Source organism: Taurulus bubalis, assembly GCF_910589615.1.
Source record: "Taurulus bubalis genome assembly, chromosome: 1".
NCBI classification, from domain to species: Eukaryota; Metazoa; Chordata; class Actinopteri; order Perciformes; family Cottidae; genus Taurulus; species Taurulus bubalis.
The window spans coordinates 8137822-8153656 of record NC_136589.1 but is presented as its reverse complement, the minus strand read 5'-3'; the positions used below and the strand labels follow the sequence as shown (position 1 = coordinate 8153656).

Genomic DNA, 15835 nt, shown 5'->3' with positions numbered 1-15835 from the left:
ATGGTTCTGTAGGCTCTCCTGTTAAAGAAAATTATTAATATTAAAACGCTGTAAAAGAAAAAGAAATCAAACGCACATTTTCACTGGGCCTGGTTATGCCGATGCCAATAAACTGTGAGGTAAGTGAACTTGCTTTTTCTTCCTTATTCTGTGTCTGAGAGGCTGATGACAAAGGCCTTGACTTTGAAAACGTCTGCTTCGGCTCGGGCTCCTTTTGAAATGAGACGCACATTGAATTCTTAGTTTGTGTGTCTACTTCTGAATGGACGCTGATGTTAGTGTGTGTATTGGTACCAGTATTTCAGCAGCAGACTCCTCCGCTCTCTGTTTCACACCATCTTGTTCAGATGACGGAGCCTGTTAGAGGAAAAAGATCTCATTCTGAACCCATTCATACAGGAAAAAAATAAACCTTTTCTTATTAAGACACATGTATACTGACCTGTTTTCCATTGTGTTCACTCCCATTGTGCAGCTCGCTCTCTATAATTTGTGAATGTCTCTTGAGAGAAACAAACAAGGATTTATGTGTTTTTTTTTTTTTTTTCCACATGCAGAATACAGTATCATGCGTCACGTAATTTAACAGTCGAAAGCGACAAGGGCATTTAGCAAGAGCCCACTTTGTAGAAAAATCACCCTACATTGTACTTGGAGTTAATGAACGTGAATGGGAATCTTTCCACTAAGATAATAAGCTAACAAATTCACATGGAACATAAAAAAAAACGTTTGATTTACCTGCTGTGTGTTTCGGCTGTTTAATTCCTCCTCCTCCACTATTTCTGCAGCTCTCTTTAGACAAACATGAGAGACAGGTTTAGAAAAACCTTTGAACAAGCTTTCAGCAATTTATATATATTTTGGCATTCAATTCTGGCATTGTACTTGTAAGGCTAAAAGGACACATGGGTAATGCAAACCTGGTCAACAGGAAGCTCTGTAGCTGTGTTTTCATCCTCGTGCACCACCTCGGCCCCTCGTACCTCCTCTCTTCTCTTCCGTGCCGCTCTTTTAAACACGCTGGGCTGGACTGGAATGAACAGAAAATAGAAGAAAAAAAACGCTGATATAATGATGTGAACGTGAAGAAGTTAGATATAAAATTAGAAGTATAACGACGGGGATTCGAACCAGATCCATTGCTGGGTGGAGGTCTTGGCTGTCCCCTGTGGGTGCGGATCTTGACCGGCCTGGCGAAAAACGCAGAAGTCTCATCGGCTCCTCCTCTCCTGCTCCTCTGCTGTGCGGCTGCTGGAGCGGCAGCTTCATCTCCTGTCGACTTCACCCTCCGACCATCTGACTGAAATTCAGGGGATGCAACTGAATATATATAAAATCATGTTTAGGCACGAAATACCCTCTGCACAGTTTGTCTCCCTGGGGTATTGAACGTGTTTGGCAGAATAAGTCAAACACATTAACAGTCTCTATGGCTCTTGTAGTGTGAATACAAGACATAGGGGGCTTGTTTCCTACCTCTGGGGAGTCGAGGAGGGCTGAGTCACTATACTGGTCTTCTGGACCGCTCCTTACGTTCCTGTTCTAAGAGAAGCACACAAGACATATACAAGCCAGCTGTTGCTCCTGACACGTGTTGCAAATTAACTGTAGGCTGCAGAGCAGCAATGCTGAGACTATTTTAAGACATGAAGGTGAGTAAATTATATTATTAACTAAAGGTACCTCATTTCTCCTGAACAGCCTTCCTGGGTTATATCTACAAGATAAAGAAAACCACTTTCATGTGAAAAGATGTCTTTGTTCACGTTACATCTCGTCTGACCATCGTTTTATTTTAGAGTGCAGAGCAGTCAGCGATGACGTAAGCATGTGTCTTTGCTCACAAAGGGCCTTGGGAAACAATACCTCTCTGTGGCTTTTGAAACCAACAGCTCCACATATGGAAGTTTCTTGAACCTCTCGGTTCCCACAGCAACATAGAAGTGGCCTGTCTCCAGTTCGACAGCCGAGGACACAGTTGCTCCTTCCAGAGAGCACAACCTGATGAAGAGCAGGAGTTAAGGGAGATATTGTTTCCTCTTATTTGTATTCCACAGTGCATGTGACTGTCCGTCAGTGTCACTGACCTGCGCACAGCTCCAGTTCGTAAGCTGACCTTCTCTGTGACCAGACTCAGGATCTTCTCCAGGTCCTGCTGCATGCTCCGAGGAATGATGAACCGGAATGGTGGACATAGGAGATCTCCATTACGGAAAACGCTGAACAGGATGGATAGTTTTTTTTTAGATTTCTTAAATTCTGAAACAGTTCCTCCTGTCTATAGTTGTCATGACAAGATACTATACTAATGTTATTCCAACAAAATCTACAATCCTTGTTTTGAGTAGAAGTAGGAATGCACTCTAACGTTCAGGCAAAGCTATGGGACTTAAGTAGGATATCTTTTTATTAGGGAGTCTTTTTATTGACAAATGTCGTTGATCTGATGTGTTGGCACTACATGAAAAGTCTGAGTTATTTCCAAAGTTATTGCAATTCATCCTGAGGGGAAGATGAAAAAAAGGATTCATTATTCGAAGGCTCCTCTTTCTGTCCGACTGACCGGCTGACATTGCATCCTGACAGTCATGGTTAAAAAGGGAGAATTCTACTAAAAACACAGTAGTTATGTGTGTGTGTTTTCACAGTTTGTCCAACTCACTGTAAAATGCAAGGTAGAGGTATAAACTTCCTCCATTTGGCTGAAACATTTGGCCTCATGGTTACTTTGGCCTGCAGAAGACATTCAGAAAATCACATTCATGGCACTGAATAACGTTATAATGTTGCCAGTTTTACATCGTTCATGTCCTGCACATCAATTGCACTGCACATCCGTCACAGAAAAATCAGTCATCCTAAATGCATAATGACTGACTAAGTATTCTGCTCATGTGGAAGACAAACGTCACTCTTCAATGGCACATTCACAGTCTGATCTGAAGGCTCCTGTCAAAGCCCATGTCGCCCCATATCAATGGCATCTGAAGCCAATATTCGTGTCTGCCTCTGATAACGCAGCTGGACAAAATCAATCAGCTCGGAGCAAACCAGACATTGATAATCTTCCCTTATTGTTTTTACTTTGAAGTGGCAGCCGTTTAATGCATTAATAGCGTCTCCGAGCAGAGGAGGCGGCGTGGGGCGGTGAGTATGAGCCTTGGGCCTTGGGCCTGTCCAGACAAGCACATAGTCGGATAACACTTTGTTTTACTCTTTGTTTCACCAGCAGGATCAAACTTACTCACGGACACACTTCATGCATTGCTCCACAGCAACCACAACACAGGCATGTTAGACTTTAAAACCAAAGAACCAAGATGGCAGCCAACCAAGGCACACACAATTACTCTCCGCTCCTTTCATGTTTTTCAGAGAGGTAAGACTGATTTCCTCAGACCGAGGGCAAACTCTGCATCTGAAAAACCAAGTGATCAGCCCTGCCAGCTGGTCAGAATACAAAGCCAGCACATGTCAGCATGAGTATGTGTGTGTACTTGTTTGAAATGTATTTTGTGTGAATGTTAAGAGAGCTTCTGCCGGCATGATACTACCACCATCAATTTTGTAAACAAGCAAAAGAGAAAAGACTACAGATTCATTCGGAGAATGTTCTCGATGGAACTGATTATAATCACTGAAACTCTGGGAATTCCGGATCTGTGACAATATCCAGCTGTAATTACTGAATCTAATGTTACACGAGACCCTTAAAAGGGCGCCCCGCAAGGCCTGAGTGACTGGTCAATGGGCAGCACAATCATTCTCCCATTGTTTCCTGTAATTTACATGACAACCAGTGACATCAATGAGACGGTCAGCACAAAGGGTGGTCCTAATCTAACTAGTGCAAACGTAACAATATGTGCTCACATTTAGAGGCAAATGAGAGCTTGTTTCGATAATGGAAAGTCCTGTACACATTTTCATATTTGATTTGGCAGAAGTTAAATAGATCAAACTGATTTGAGTACAGTGCAGCCTGTTGGTGCATTCCTCCTGGTTACACCGGGATTAATCAGTGATGGACTGTGCTGTTGGCCTCAAAAGCAAGCCGCATGACAAAATAATAGCCTACCTGGGTTTCTTCACGGGCCGCAGGGTGCTTTTTCATTCTGGTGCTCAAGTAACTAAACATCAAAACAACAGATACGATTAAAATATACACATACATACATATATATACATACATATATATATATACATATATATATATATATATATATATATATATATATATATATATATATATATATATATATATATATACACGTGTATATATATATATATATATATATATATATATATATATATATATATATATATATATATATATACATATATATATACGTTGAACGTTATTGTCTTATATATATATATATATATATATATATATATATATATATATATATATACACGTGTATATATATATATATATATATATATATATATATATATATATATATATATATATATATATATATATATATATATATATATATATACACGTGTATATATATATATATATATATATATATATATATATATATAAGACAATAACGTTCAACGTATATATATATGTATATATATATATATATATATATGTATATGTATATACATATATATATATATATATGTATATATATACATATACATATATATATACATATATATATATATATATATATACATATATATATACATAAGTATATATATATACATATATATATGTATATACATATATATACATATATATATACATATATATATATATATGTATATATATATATATATATATATATATATATATATATACAGCTCTTTTCCGAACACCAAAAAATATAAATTCTAAATTAATTTACTTTCATCTTGTACATTAAAAGTATTTATAATATCAGCACAGTAAGTAGTTATACTTATACTCACTCCAGCTTCTTGAACCTTTCAAAGCCAGCAGCAACATAGTGGGCTCCTGTCTGAAGGTCCTGGAGGTCAGGGACCCGGTGGCCCCGTCTGGGGGTGTACAAAGTCCTGACGGCAAGTGGAGCGCCGATGCTCTGGGTCACTTCAGTCAGAAAGGCCTCCATGGTGGCCACCTGTCTCTGGTTGACCACGAACCTCCGTCCACTGTAGAAGGGGTCTCCATTCTTATACACCACCACGCTCTTCACGGGAGGCAGGGGAGTCGTGGCTGCGGTGCTGGCAGCCATCTATGGGCCAGCTGTTACTGTCATAAGACACTTTAAAAAAAGGCTGTTTTGGAGTCCACACACACTTCACCATTCTCTCCACATACATACACGTTCACTCACGAAGCATTTACCGACCATCTTCATACACATTCACCTACCACATTCATCAGGTCACACATTAACACAATAGTCAGGGACTCACAAGCCTGGTGGACGACGAAAGCGAGGAAATGGCAGAACTGAAGGCAAAAGGTGGAAATCAGTCCCCCGTGTTGTTGTGGTCCGTCTGGACTCCGGCTCACCATGTTCTGCTCTATCTGTCCCCCTAACACACACACACACACACACACACACACACACACACACATTCACACACGTATTCACATTAACACACTACTCCACTGACGGCGGTGAGTATTTCCTGGTTGCTATGGCAGCCGGGCCAGCAATGACTGGCTTTGTGGGCCCAAACCATCGGCAGCAACCACAACAAAAGAGACAGACAGAGGAGGAGAGATGGGTGGATCACTGGGCTGTAAACTGAATCAATAAGATAAACTCCCCCAGTTGTCTGTATTTTCCCCCAAAAAATATTGAAAACTACATCAGTGTAAGAACCAGCAGGTGCAAGAACCAGCAGGTGATGAAACCATTATTGAAATGTATCAAAAGAGACCTCTTAAGAACATTGAAATAAGACAAAGACTTTTTTAATTAAAATTTTAGGAGCAGGAAACGGCAATGTTTATCCACACCCACAAGGGGAGGCTGTGTTTATCCACAGCCTCCCCCTGTGGGTGCTCTTTAAAGACAATAATACCAAAATACAACAAAGACTTGTAAATATCTGTAGGACGGTCCTCTCATGTGATGAGAGAAAGCTTTATTGTGAACCAAATGGGAAATTTGAGCTTCTTTAAGTCCCAACATTACTTGTTCAGAGCCAAGGATCTGTCCCCTGAATGAGCTGTCCTCCTACACACCATTAACTACCTTTTGACCCGATATCAGCAAAGCCTCAGCAGAAAGAGGACTTTTTAGAAAAATACAATTTATTCATTTTTTAAATTAGCAAATAATATATACAATGTACAGCTTTTGACAAACGCATGATGACTACCACTGAAAGCAATCTATTTACAGTGTCTTTGTTTATGTATAAAAGTTCAGTTATTAGACAGCAATCAGGCCTTCAGTCCCATATCAAGTCCAGTTCACATGACTTCTGCGGTCAGGATACACTCAGCCTGTCCTTCAGGGATAAGTACTGCAGAAGAGAAGACAGAAGGGAAAAACATTCATTAAAAGTTCTACCTTCTCTGAACAAACTCCCATTCATGAGTGAATCTTGCTTTCTCTGATGTAAGCTGCGGTTTACATTAAGTGTTCTTTGTGCACATGAATCCTAGAGCTGCAGGGCGCTACGTAGGATCAGTGACGTAGGATAATGACAACATTCATTTGGTTGGAAGATAAATTAAGGGATTCAATTGGTACACGGTCTGTGTGCAAATGGTGCAGGCAGCTGAATATGCTAAGAAAACACTTTATAAAAAGGTAAGATTGTAGAAGAGAACAGGCTGAATCATGAACATAGCGTCAGTGTATCTGTGCTACCGACAACATAGGTATTTTTTCTGATGCTGCTTAGAACGACTGTACCGACTTCTTTTTTAGGTCACTAAATAAATTGAAGCGGAGGCAATTTTCTTACAGCAGGAGATCGCCACTGCTGAATAAATGCAGGAAACTAACCACTTCCTCCGTCTTACCTTTTTCCTGCTGCCAATGGCCTGTTGTAGCCAGACCAGCTCCATGGTCAGGGTGTTTCTATGGAGACGCAGGACCTCCGGGGTACAAGGCACCTCCTGAGCCAAGCAGGACTGCCGGGGAGCTGAAGGAAGGTAGGAAGGCAAAATGACTGATAAGGAATCTACTCTGCAGGAGGAAAACACGTACAACATGAGTTTTACACAAAAGTCAAATTTCCCTCATCCTGCATTTACAGATTGTACTTCTCTTTTTGGCTATTCTAAGTGAAAACCCTCCAAATATGGTGAGATTAAAAAAAAAAAAAAAGATGAGCAGTGAAATTTAAAAAGGTTTTGAAGCAGATCCCTGTTTTAAATAATTTAAACTCACAATAATGTCAACCCACTGTTAGGTTTTAAGCAACACAGAGTCTATGCATTCCATCACCAACTAAATTATGTTTTAGATGGACATTGTTAGCAGTGTTTCCACAACAAGACTGGTGCTTGAACAATTAACTGATTCACCTATCATATAATTGAATTTCTTCGATCGAAATTCGTTTTTTTTAACTAATTTGGTCACTTATTGAGGAAAAATGCCTAACCATATGCTGTTTCTAGATTCTCCAATTATACTTTTTAGTATTATATAATTGTAAATGGCAAATAAAAAAAAGATTAAAAAAATAATAAATCGCAAAACGCATCTCATTGAGTGCTTAGAAATTGCGTTTGGCAATTTTCTCATAGTTTCTGAAATGTTATCAGATCATAGGATTGGGAAACTGATTGTTAGTTGAAGCCCCGCATAAAACACAACCATGTACCTCTGTTATGAATCAATAATAATAAATGGAGAGTAAACGATCAAATTTCATGAACAAAAGATAATAGGGAATTAATACTGTTATGTGTACAGCTCTCACCTTTGTGACCATAGTTCATGTCCAGCTCCAAACTGCTCCAGGCTGTGGTGGAGTCTCCATCTCTCTCCACCTCTGCGCTTTCTTTGTGCAAAACTCCATCAACTGTAACACTGCTGCTCTGGATACAGTGCTGAGAAAGGGAGGCTTGACCTTTGGTTTGTGAATCATCTCTCTCTGCGTCAATCTTCTCCAGGAGGACACAATGAGCTCCTCTCTCCTCTGACAATGGTGCTACTGGTGATGATGATGATGATGATGGGCACTGGGGACTGGCACAAGCATCTCGTCGTGCATTTGAAGGTTCGCTGGCAGAGCTGCTGGGTCGTAGAAGTGGGCCGTCCTGAAGATGCACGAGCACAAGCAATGAAAGAGGGGCACCATACAGTACCACAATATAGTTTCAGTCCACGCCACCTACAGTGTCTGTGAAGTGGGGAACAGGGACGACCGTCTCCTTCCACTCGACATGGCTCAAGCCTCCATCAATCTCTTTCACGATGTCCTCAAAGTCGCCTCGCGCACGACAGACTTCGCTTCTCGCCAAGTATCCTCGAGCAGATGCCTACCGAGGAGAGGAGAATTAAAGTGACGGCCACATGTCCCGGCTAGCCCGATTAGCCTCCTGTTGGTGACGTCAATGCTAACAACAACAGCAAAGTTTTACGGTTAGCAGTCAGTAGTTAGCAAACAAGCTAAATAGCCAGAACGAGCAAAAACAAACAAATAAACAACTGACTTGAATACCTTCAGGTATAAAGACGACACGTGGTGCTTTTTGGCTCGACAGTAGGATAACTAGATAAATCAATGTTACCTGAAAGCAGGTGAGTATCTTCTCCCATTTGCTTCTGTCCATTGCTATGGTAACGTGACAGCGGCGCTCTCGGAGAGCGGGAGATGAACTCAAGCTCTTGGTTTACTTCCGGTGTTACACACACAAAATAAAAGCCTCCTTCTTAAATGTCACAACGTGCGTGTGTCGATTTATCTCTTTGCTTGATATATTGCCGTCAATACAACACATATATGGTATTCACCATTTAAACTGTATTTAAATAACTTAAATTATTATAGTATTATATAATACAACCCTCGTTACGTATGTGGTGTTATATTTTGGTAAGACGTGGGCGGAAGTGATCCGGAGTTTGTATATCCAGTGTCCAGATTGCAATGTTGCTGCTCGTGCCATGGCACGTTTTCGCAATTTGTTCCGCCACAACTAACTAAAATGAGTAGTGGTTCAAATCAGAGGACGTTGTTCCAGACTTGGGGTGCACCCGTCTCTCAAAACAAAGTTCTCCAACCGAAAAAAGATGTCAAGAAAGCCGCTGGACGGCGCAGAGCAACCCCGAGCAACACCGCGCAGGTAGCTACCGTTACGTCACTTCTTCCCCAAACTCCTCTGTGGGCTCAAATAGGTCAGGGGTCGGTGAGGACAGACGACCCTCAACCTTCGCATGAAGATGAGGACGACGACGATGATCTGATGGTGGTCGCTGTTAATGAGGCTGAAAGGAGCCTACAGCTTGATAAGGCAAACTATTTTCAATGCGACAACCTTGTAGGAACCGAGAGCACTGCCCTCTCTCCCACCCCGTCAGCTGGACAAACCTATCCAGACTTCCCTGGCTTTGACAGCTCCTCAGCTAAGGTATGGATTTACCCCACCAACTACCCGGTCAGGGAGTACCAGATGAAGATATCAGGGGCTGCTCTCTTTCAGAACACACTGGTGTGTCTTCCCACTGGTCTGGGAAAGACCTTTATAGCTGCTGTGGTTATGTACAACTTCTACCGCTGGTATCCATCGGGGAAGATTGTATTCATGGCTCCCACCAGACCTCTGGTGGCCCAACAGATCGAGGCCTGTTATAAAGTGATGGGGATCCCACAGGCACACATGGCCGAACTGACAGGTAACAATCGTGGCACAACAACTATGACACTCATCTTTCTTCTTTTAGTCTTTATTAACAAGAGTCGGTCTCCCTATCTGCAGGCGCCACAGTTGCAAAGGATAGACCGGGGGTGTGGAGGACCAAACGTGTCTTCTTCCTCACCCCTCAGGTTATGGTGAACGATCTGTCCAGAGAGTCCTGTCCCGCTCAGCAGGTCAAGTGTGTGGTGATCGATGAAGCTCACAAGGCGCAGGGCAACCATGCTTACTGTCAGGTAAATATACCTGTCATTAATGACGACAGCTTATCATTTCGTACATTTCCATGTCACTGCTGACTATATTTTCAGGTTATATATTCCTTGCCAAGTCCAATTCTGCTTTTGAACCTGCAATAACGTGACTTTAAAGTGACCATCCACCCAAAAGATGTTGTCACTAAGTAGCACTCCCTCTTGAAACGTTGTTGTAGAGCGTAGAGGCTGTCTTAAAAGCAGTTTCAAACTTTGTATTGGTTTATTTCCTTGAGGGATTGAGTTATGTGACAAATTAGCATACCAAGGAAGCTAGTATTTCTGATTTTACTACGGTATGAAGCTTCAATTTAGCTAGTGAATGAAATATTCATTGCTAGTGAATGAAATATTCACTAGCTAAATTGAAGTTTCATATCTGATTATTTTTCCTAACTAGATCATTGCATCATGTACTCATCTTAAGTAAAAGTACTAATATAAGAGTGTGGAAATACTTTGTTAAAAGTCCTGCATTCAAAAATCTTATGGAAGAGAAAATTACAAAAGTTTTAGCTTTTTAAAATGTGCTTGAAGTACGAAAAATAAAAAAGGCCGAATTCAGAATCATATATTATAATTATTGATGCATTTGTGTTTTCTTCACTTTAAATTTGCAGCTGATAATGTGGAGCTCATTTATTTACTTTATATACGCTGTAGTTTTATGTATAATAAAACATCATTTTTAATTTGTATTAATCTGCAAACTAACCAAAGCTGTCAAATAAGAAGTGTTCATTAAACAAGTACAATAATTGCTTCCAAAGTGTAGTGGACGTTTAGTGGAAGTACTACAAAACTACTTAAGTACAGTACTTGAGTAAATGTACTTTACTAGTTACTTTTCACCATTGGCGGTTACAGAGGCTTTTAACTTATCTCTCCCTTCTATTTCCTAGCATGGTCCTCTTTAGATTTGCATTCTTACACTTGTACTTCCTTAACTGTTTGGACTATAGCAATAAAGTTCTGACAATGTTGTGTTCTCGCCTATCTCCCCGTTTCTCAGGTGATCAGACAGCTCTGCAGCCGGACTTTGCAATTCCGCATCCTGGCCCTGAGTGCAACTCCAGGGGGGGATACAAAGGTGAGAACAATATACTGCACCTGTCTCTCTAGCCCAGTGGTTCTCAAACTTTTTCTGTCGGGCCCCACTTTGGAGGATGAAAAATGTTCGGGCCCCACCGCCTCAACAAAATTGTAATAAAATGGTCCAACTTGGACTGTGTGACTCCTCCATCCGTGCTTTTTAAGACAATAACGTTCAACCTGTGCAAAGCAAAATGAGTGCAGATGTGTGAGCATCAGGTTGTATCAGTATTAGTGGCTGCAGTGAGCTGCTTTCCTCTATAAATATTTTTTAAAGAGGGTTGTAGATTTGATACGGCCACTCTCAATTCATGCTCAATGTTGAGTTTAGATCTATATTCTGTTTTGAGAGACGCAACAGCAGAAAAGCTGATCTCACGGAGATCTCGTTGAGGGCTTTTAGCAAAACGCCAAGAATCGTCGAGTCGCTTGCGGAAGCGTAACCTGTTAACAGCGTAACTAAATATTTCCACGAAAGTACAGGCATTTTGTCATGTGTTTATTAATGACGTTTTATGTCCGTTTTATGTCCCCCCGCGCTCCACCTGTAATACCTCCGCGCCCCACTAGAGGGTCGCGCCCCACAGTTTGAGAACCACTGCTCTAGCCTAATGTGACCAAATAATGCAAATCCTCCATTTAACTATTCTAATATGAATCTGACTCGACCCTCTTCTCCTCTCTCACTCCATCCCTGCAGTCGGTGCAATCGGTGATCTCTAATTTGCTCATCTCCCACATTGAGCTGCGTTCAGAAGAGAGCCCAGACATCCAGGCCCATTCCCACCAGCGCAGTGTGGAGAAAGTGGTGGTTCCTCTGGGAGAGACCCTCTCTGCTCACCAGGCGCGCTACCTGCAGGTAGGCACAAGCCATTTAGCATCATATTGATCAAAACTCCTCCCTGTCTTTGAAAGCTTTTATTTCACCAAGAATGTATTTCTTTCATGTTGATTCCAAAAATACTTAACTATTAAGTCAATGAATTGCCTGTGATGTGTTTACGGTTTGATTCATATCAGTAATAAATGCACCAACACATCAGTGGACAAATGCATGCAAACTTTGACAAGAGCTAGTTTATATTCTCCCTTTGAGAATGGGACTTTTTTCTGATGCTTGGCTGCCACCTTGTGGTCACAGTTAGTTACCTTTTTCCGAATCACATGTCTTTCCTCTGGCTGTGTGCTTCGTACTGGGTCAGTTAATATCAAATGGATTTATTTGTCTTGAAAGCAACATCCTTTCCCACTCGGTGGTCTGGCTTCAGTGCCAGACCTTACATGCTCCCTCACGGGTCGGTTCACTGTCTGTGTGTACTGTGCTGTAAATGTTCAGCTACACTTCATCTGTCTCAACTGGCTGGGCAGCTGGAATGTGACACCTGCATTGGAGAGTTTAGACCTGTTGAACATGAGCTCCGTTGGCTCTTCTTTGTCTTTTCTTCCCTCCTTTCCGCTTCTTTTTGGATTGTTTGTAATAACTAATAATATAGCGTTTCTTGTTTGTTCTTTAATTGCTTTTACTTTCACTTTTCACTTTCTCATTATATTACCACATGAACGGATGCCGTCTGCAACCTGCTCGTTAACCTCCATTTCCCTCTGCGCACAAAATGGAGACATCACTGCACTCTGTTGATAAATGAGCATCACTTCGGTCATTCAGGCAGAATTGAATGATTGTGGAGCAAATCAGAAAAATTAGCCAGTCATGCAGACAGGTTTTTGGGGCTCAGTTGTACGCTTTTCCCCAGCTTGTGGCCCATTTTTTTATCACAGACATTAGAGGGAGCAATATTTGCCCTTTTAACCACTGAAGTAGCTTTCTGTTTTCTTGTGACTCAGCACTGTGATTTTGATTAAGCGTGGATGGTCCACTGTGTCAAAGCTAGTGCTGAGATATGTCATTACACTCTTGTTGCTTTGTTGTAGTGGACGTTGATGGTGTAATTTAGAGCTTACGTTTTAGTGGGATTCTAAATAAATTGAAAGTAAAAAGGACGAAAATGATTTCTGTTATCTACTGAAACAAATGTGCTGAAGTTTAGCAGAGCAATCTGTACTTAAAAAAAAAAAAAAAAACAGTTTAAACACACAAGCTCTGTTTTCATATTTATGATAATATTATCTGAAACTTGTGTCTCTGTCAGATACTATACAGAGTACTGCATTGTGCAGGCGCCTGCACTCTGATATATCATGTTGTGTGCGACCCGCTTGTGAGAACTCATCATGTTACTATGCTTTAGTAACTGAGCACCAGCTGTTTCTGTGAAAGGAGTTATGGTATATGTTTAAGGACAAAGTATTGTGTGTCCCCGTTTTCTACATTTGAGCCTATACAAAGGAATACATACCTTTTCAGGGATATTGTCTGGCTAGTGTACAGTACTTGTTGGTCCGTATGTATGTATCAGTATGAAAGCGAAATGTTTTTTTTAACATTTTAAGTAACAATACATTGTTATCTACATTTATATCCCAAATATAAAAAATGTGGGGATTTAATTCAATATGAAGAGATTTTAACTTCATTTCTTTCCCGATAATTAAAATTCTGTTTACCAAAGGATACTCAAGAGGTGAAAGGAAATCAATCAGTTTTGTTAATAAGAGGTTCATGATGAGCTTGCCTGTACCATGTGTCTTATGATATATATTGGTAATACTCCTAGAATAATGTTAACTGTGTATAAGAGTCCAATAAAACTCAGAATCACTGTACATTTCAAAAAATGGGAGACAAGCACATTTTTATTGAACAAAGAAAACCACAGTAGCTCTCGCTGTTGAACTTTAACTTTCACAGAACAGCACACTTTTGCAGAACACTAAAACAATAAGCAAAAAGAAAGGAAACACTCACACTTGATGTTCCCATATAACCAAAGGGAAAACCAACCCACATATATAATGGCTTTGGAAGTGTTTACTTTACACTACTGTTGTCAGAGTATCATATCAACTATACAATCATTTAATGCAAAATAAATTCTTTGGATGTCTTAACTCTGGGCAACCTTTCCAACCCAATACTAACTTTATTAACTGTTAATTTCTTTGTTTTACAATTTGATGTGGATTAAATAAAATGAAACCAATTTGCTCACACTTTTAATTTCACACCCATTTAATAGGCCTCAATAACAGAACGCCTAAGCATTTCATAGGATGCCCCTGACCTGGTAAATCACACAGTGATGATTTGGCTAGCTCCATTCCTATTCCACTGGCACCCAAGTAGTAACTGTACATTTCCAAAGCATTAACATTCCTATATTACAAGGTGAACTCTAGGTGTAGCTGGTTTAATGTGTATCATTTAGTTTTTGTTGAATTGCATTAGTTTGTTTTAATTCAATTCAGTTTCAATTCAGTTTATTTTGTATAGCCCAACATCACAAATACAAGTTTGTCTCAGAGGGCTTTACAATCTGTACACATGACTTCCCTATCCCGGGACCTCACATCGGATCAGGAAAAACTCCCCCAATAAAGATAGTAAAAACCCTTTCACAGGGAAAAAAGGGGAAGAAACCTGAGGGAGAGCAACAGAGGAGGATCCCTCTCCCCGGATGGACAGAAGCAATAGATGTCATGTGGCCAGAATGAATAACGTAACGGAGTTACAGCACATTCAATGAATGTGACAGAAATTATTCATATAATGAGTAGTAGGCATGGTCCATGATCCAGATAGCCATGACCCATTAAGCAGAAGGAGGTAGAAGGTAGTAGGTTTTAGTAAGAGAAAAAATAAAATATATATATCTTTCATTATGACTTCATAGACTCTCCTTATATTGGCAATGTACCATTTAAAAACAGTTTGTACTAAAACAGAATTCAGCTTCTATTTAACAAAAAGATTATAATCACAGTAAAGATGTTCTCTGCGCTCTATATCTTTACTTGGTTGTATTGTCTCCAATCAGCAGCAATTGGTGTTTGCAATTCAACCGTGAATTAATAATGGCTAATTCATATTTTACACGAGGGTCCGCTTTGGCCCACGTAACGTAAATGCCGTCTCCCCCCCCCCCATGTCCGCGGACGTACGACTGAGCGTGCTCCAGTTTTGTTCCAAAATCCAGTTCAGTTGGTGCACCTCTAACTGGTTTGCCAAGAAAATAACAAAGTTTTGACAAGAGGTTTCTCGAGGAGATCTGGCGTTAACCACATTTCAATCATTTGCTTTTTTAAAGGACTACAAAGACCGCCAAATAAAGTTGAACTCCTGGCAAACTACGTTATGGTGTATTAAACGCTACCAACTGAAATGGAGCGTGGATCGGGAAATGCACATGCCAGATCGAGCACAACTGCAGTGCCGCAGCTATCCACAGACGGCATGTCTGAGTCTTAATCACAAACACTAACACAGAGTAGCAAGTAGAAACGGCTGAGAAAGAGGTACATAAGTAACTATTCGTATGGGTGAATAGATTTGCAATGAGGAATGCTTTACAATAATTACTTTTTGATTGTCATTCAGCTGTAACATCAGTGAGTTTTTCAGTGTTTGGTTTGTAGAAGTGTGTCCTTTGTGTGTGTTTACCCTCCCTGCAGCTGTACATACATGCACAAACACACATGTTATGTTCATGTGTTTGTTTTCTAAACTAGTGTCACCTGTTGTGTTGAGCTTATTCACTGTTGAAGCCACCAGTTCTGG

General features: G+C 40.4%; 2 protein-coding genes across 2 annotated transcripts in view; one reads left to right on the top strand and one right to left on the bottom strand.

Moving 5' to 3' along the window:
• Nucleotides 1-2: 2 nt before the first annotated feature.
• On the bottom strand, nt 3-5213 carry LOC306740949 (doublecortin domain-containing protein 2B-like; the record flags this gene model as incomplete). Its single annotated transcript, XM_079223196.1, is given in 13 exon segments — nt 3-211; nt 295-357; nt 742-795; nt 924-1033; nt 1135-1311; nt 1314-1323; nt 1480-1545; nt 1687-1720; nt 1870-2004; nt 2091-2222; nt 2666-2736; nt 4082-4133; nt 4930-5213. Coding segments are annotated over 13 exon segments (1359 nt in total). The 3' UTR covers nt 3-40.
• Nucleotides 5214-9106: 3893 nt separating this feature from the next.
• Nucleotides 9107-15835, top strand: part of fancm (FA complementation group M) — a gene marked incomplete at its 5' end in the record, with an annotated part of 38610 nt that continues 31881 nt past the window's right edge. Inside the window, 4 exons of the mRNA XM_079229832.1 lie at nt 9107-9803; nt 9887-10050; nt 11081-11158; nt 11861-12019. Coding sequence (XP_079085958.1) covers nt 9107-9803; nt 9887-10050; nt 11081-11158; nt 11861-12019 — 1098 coding nt within the window. The remainder of the gene's footprint in view (nt 9804-9886; nt 10051-11080; nt 11159-11860; nt 12020-15835) is intronic.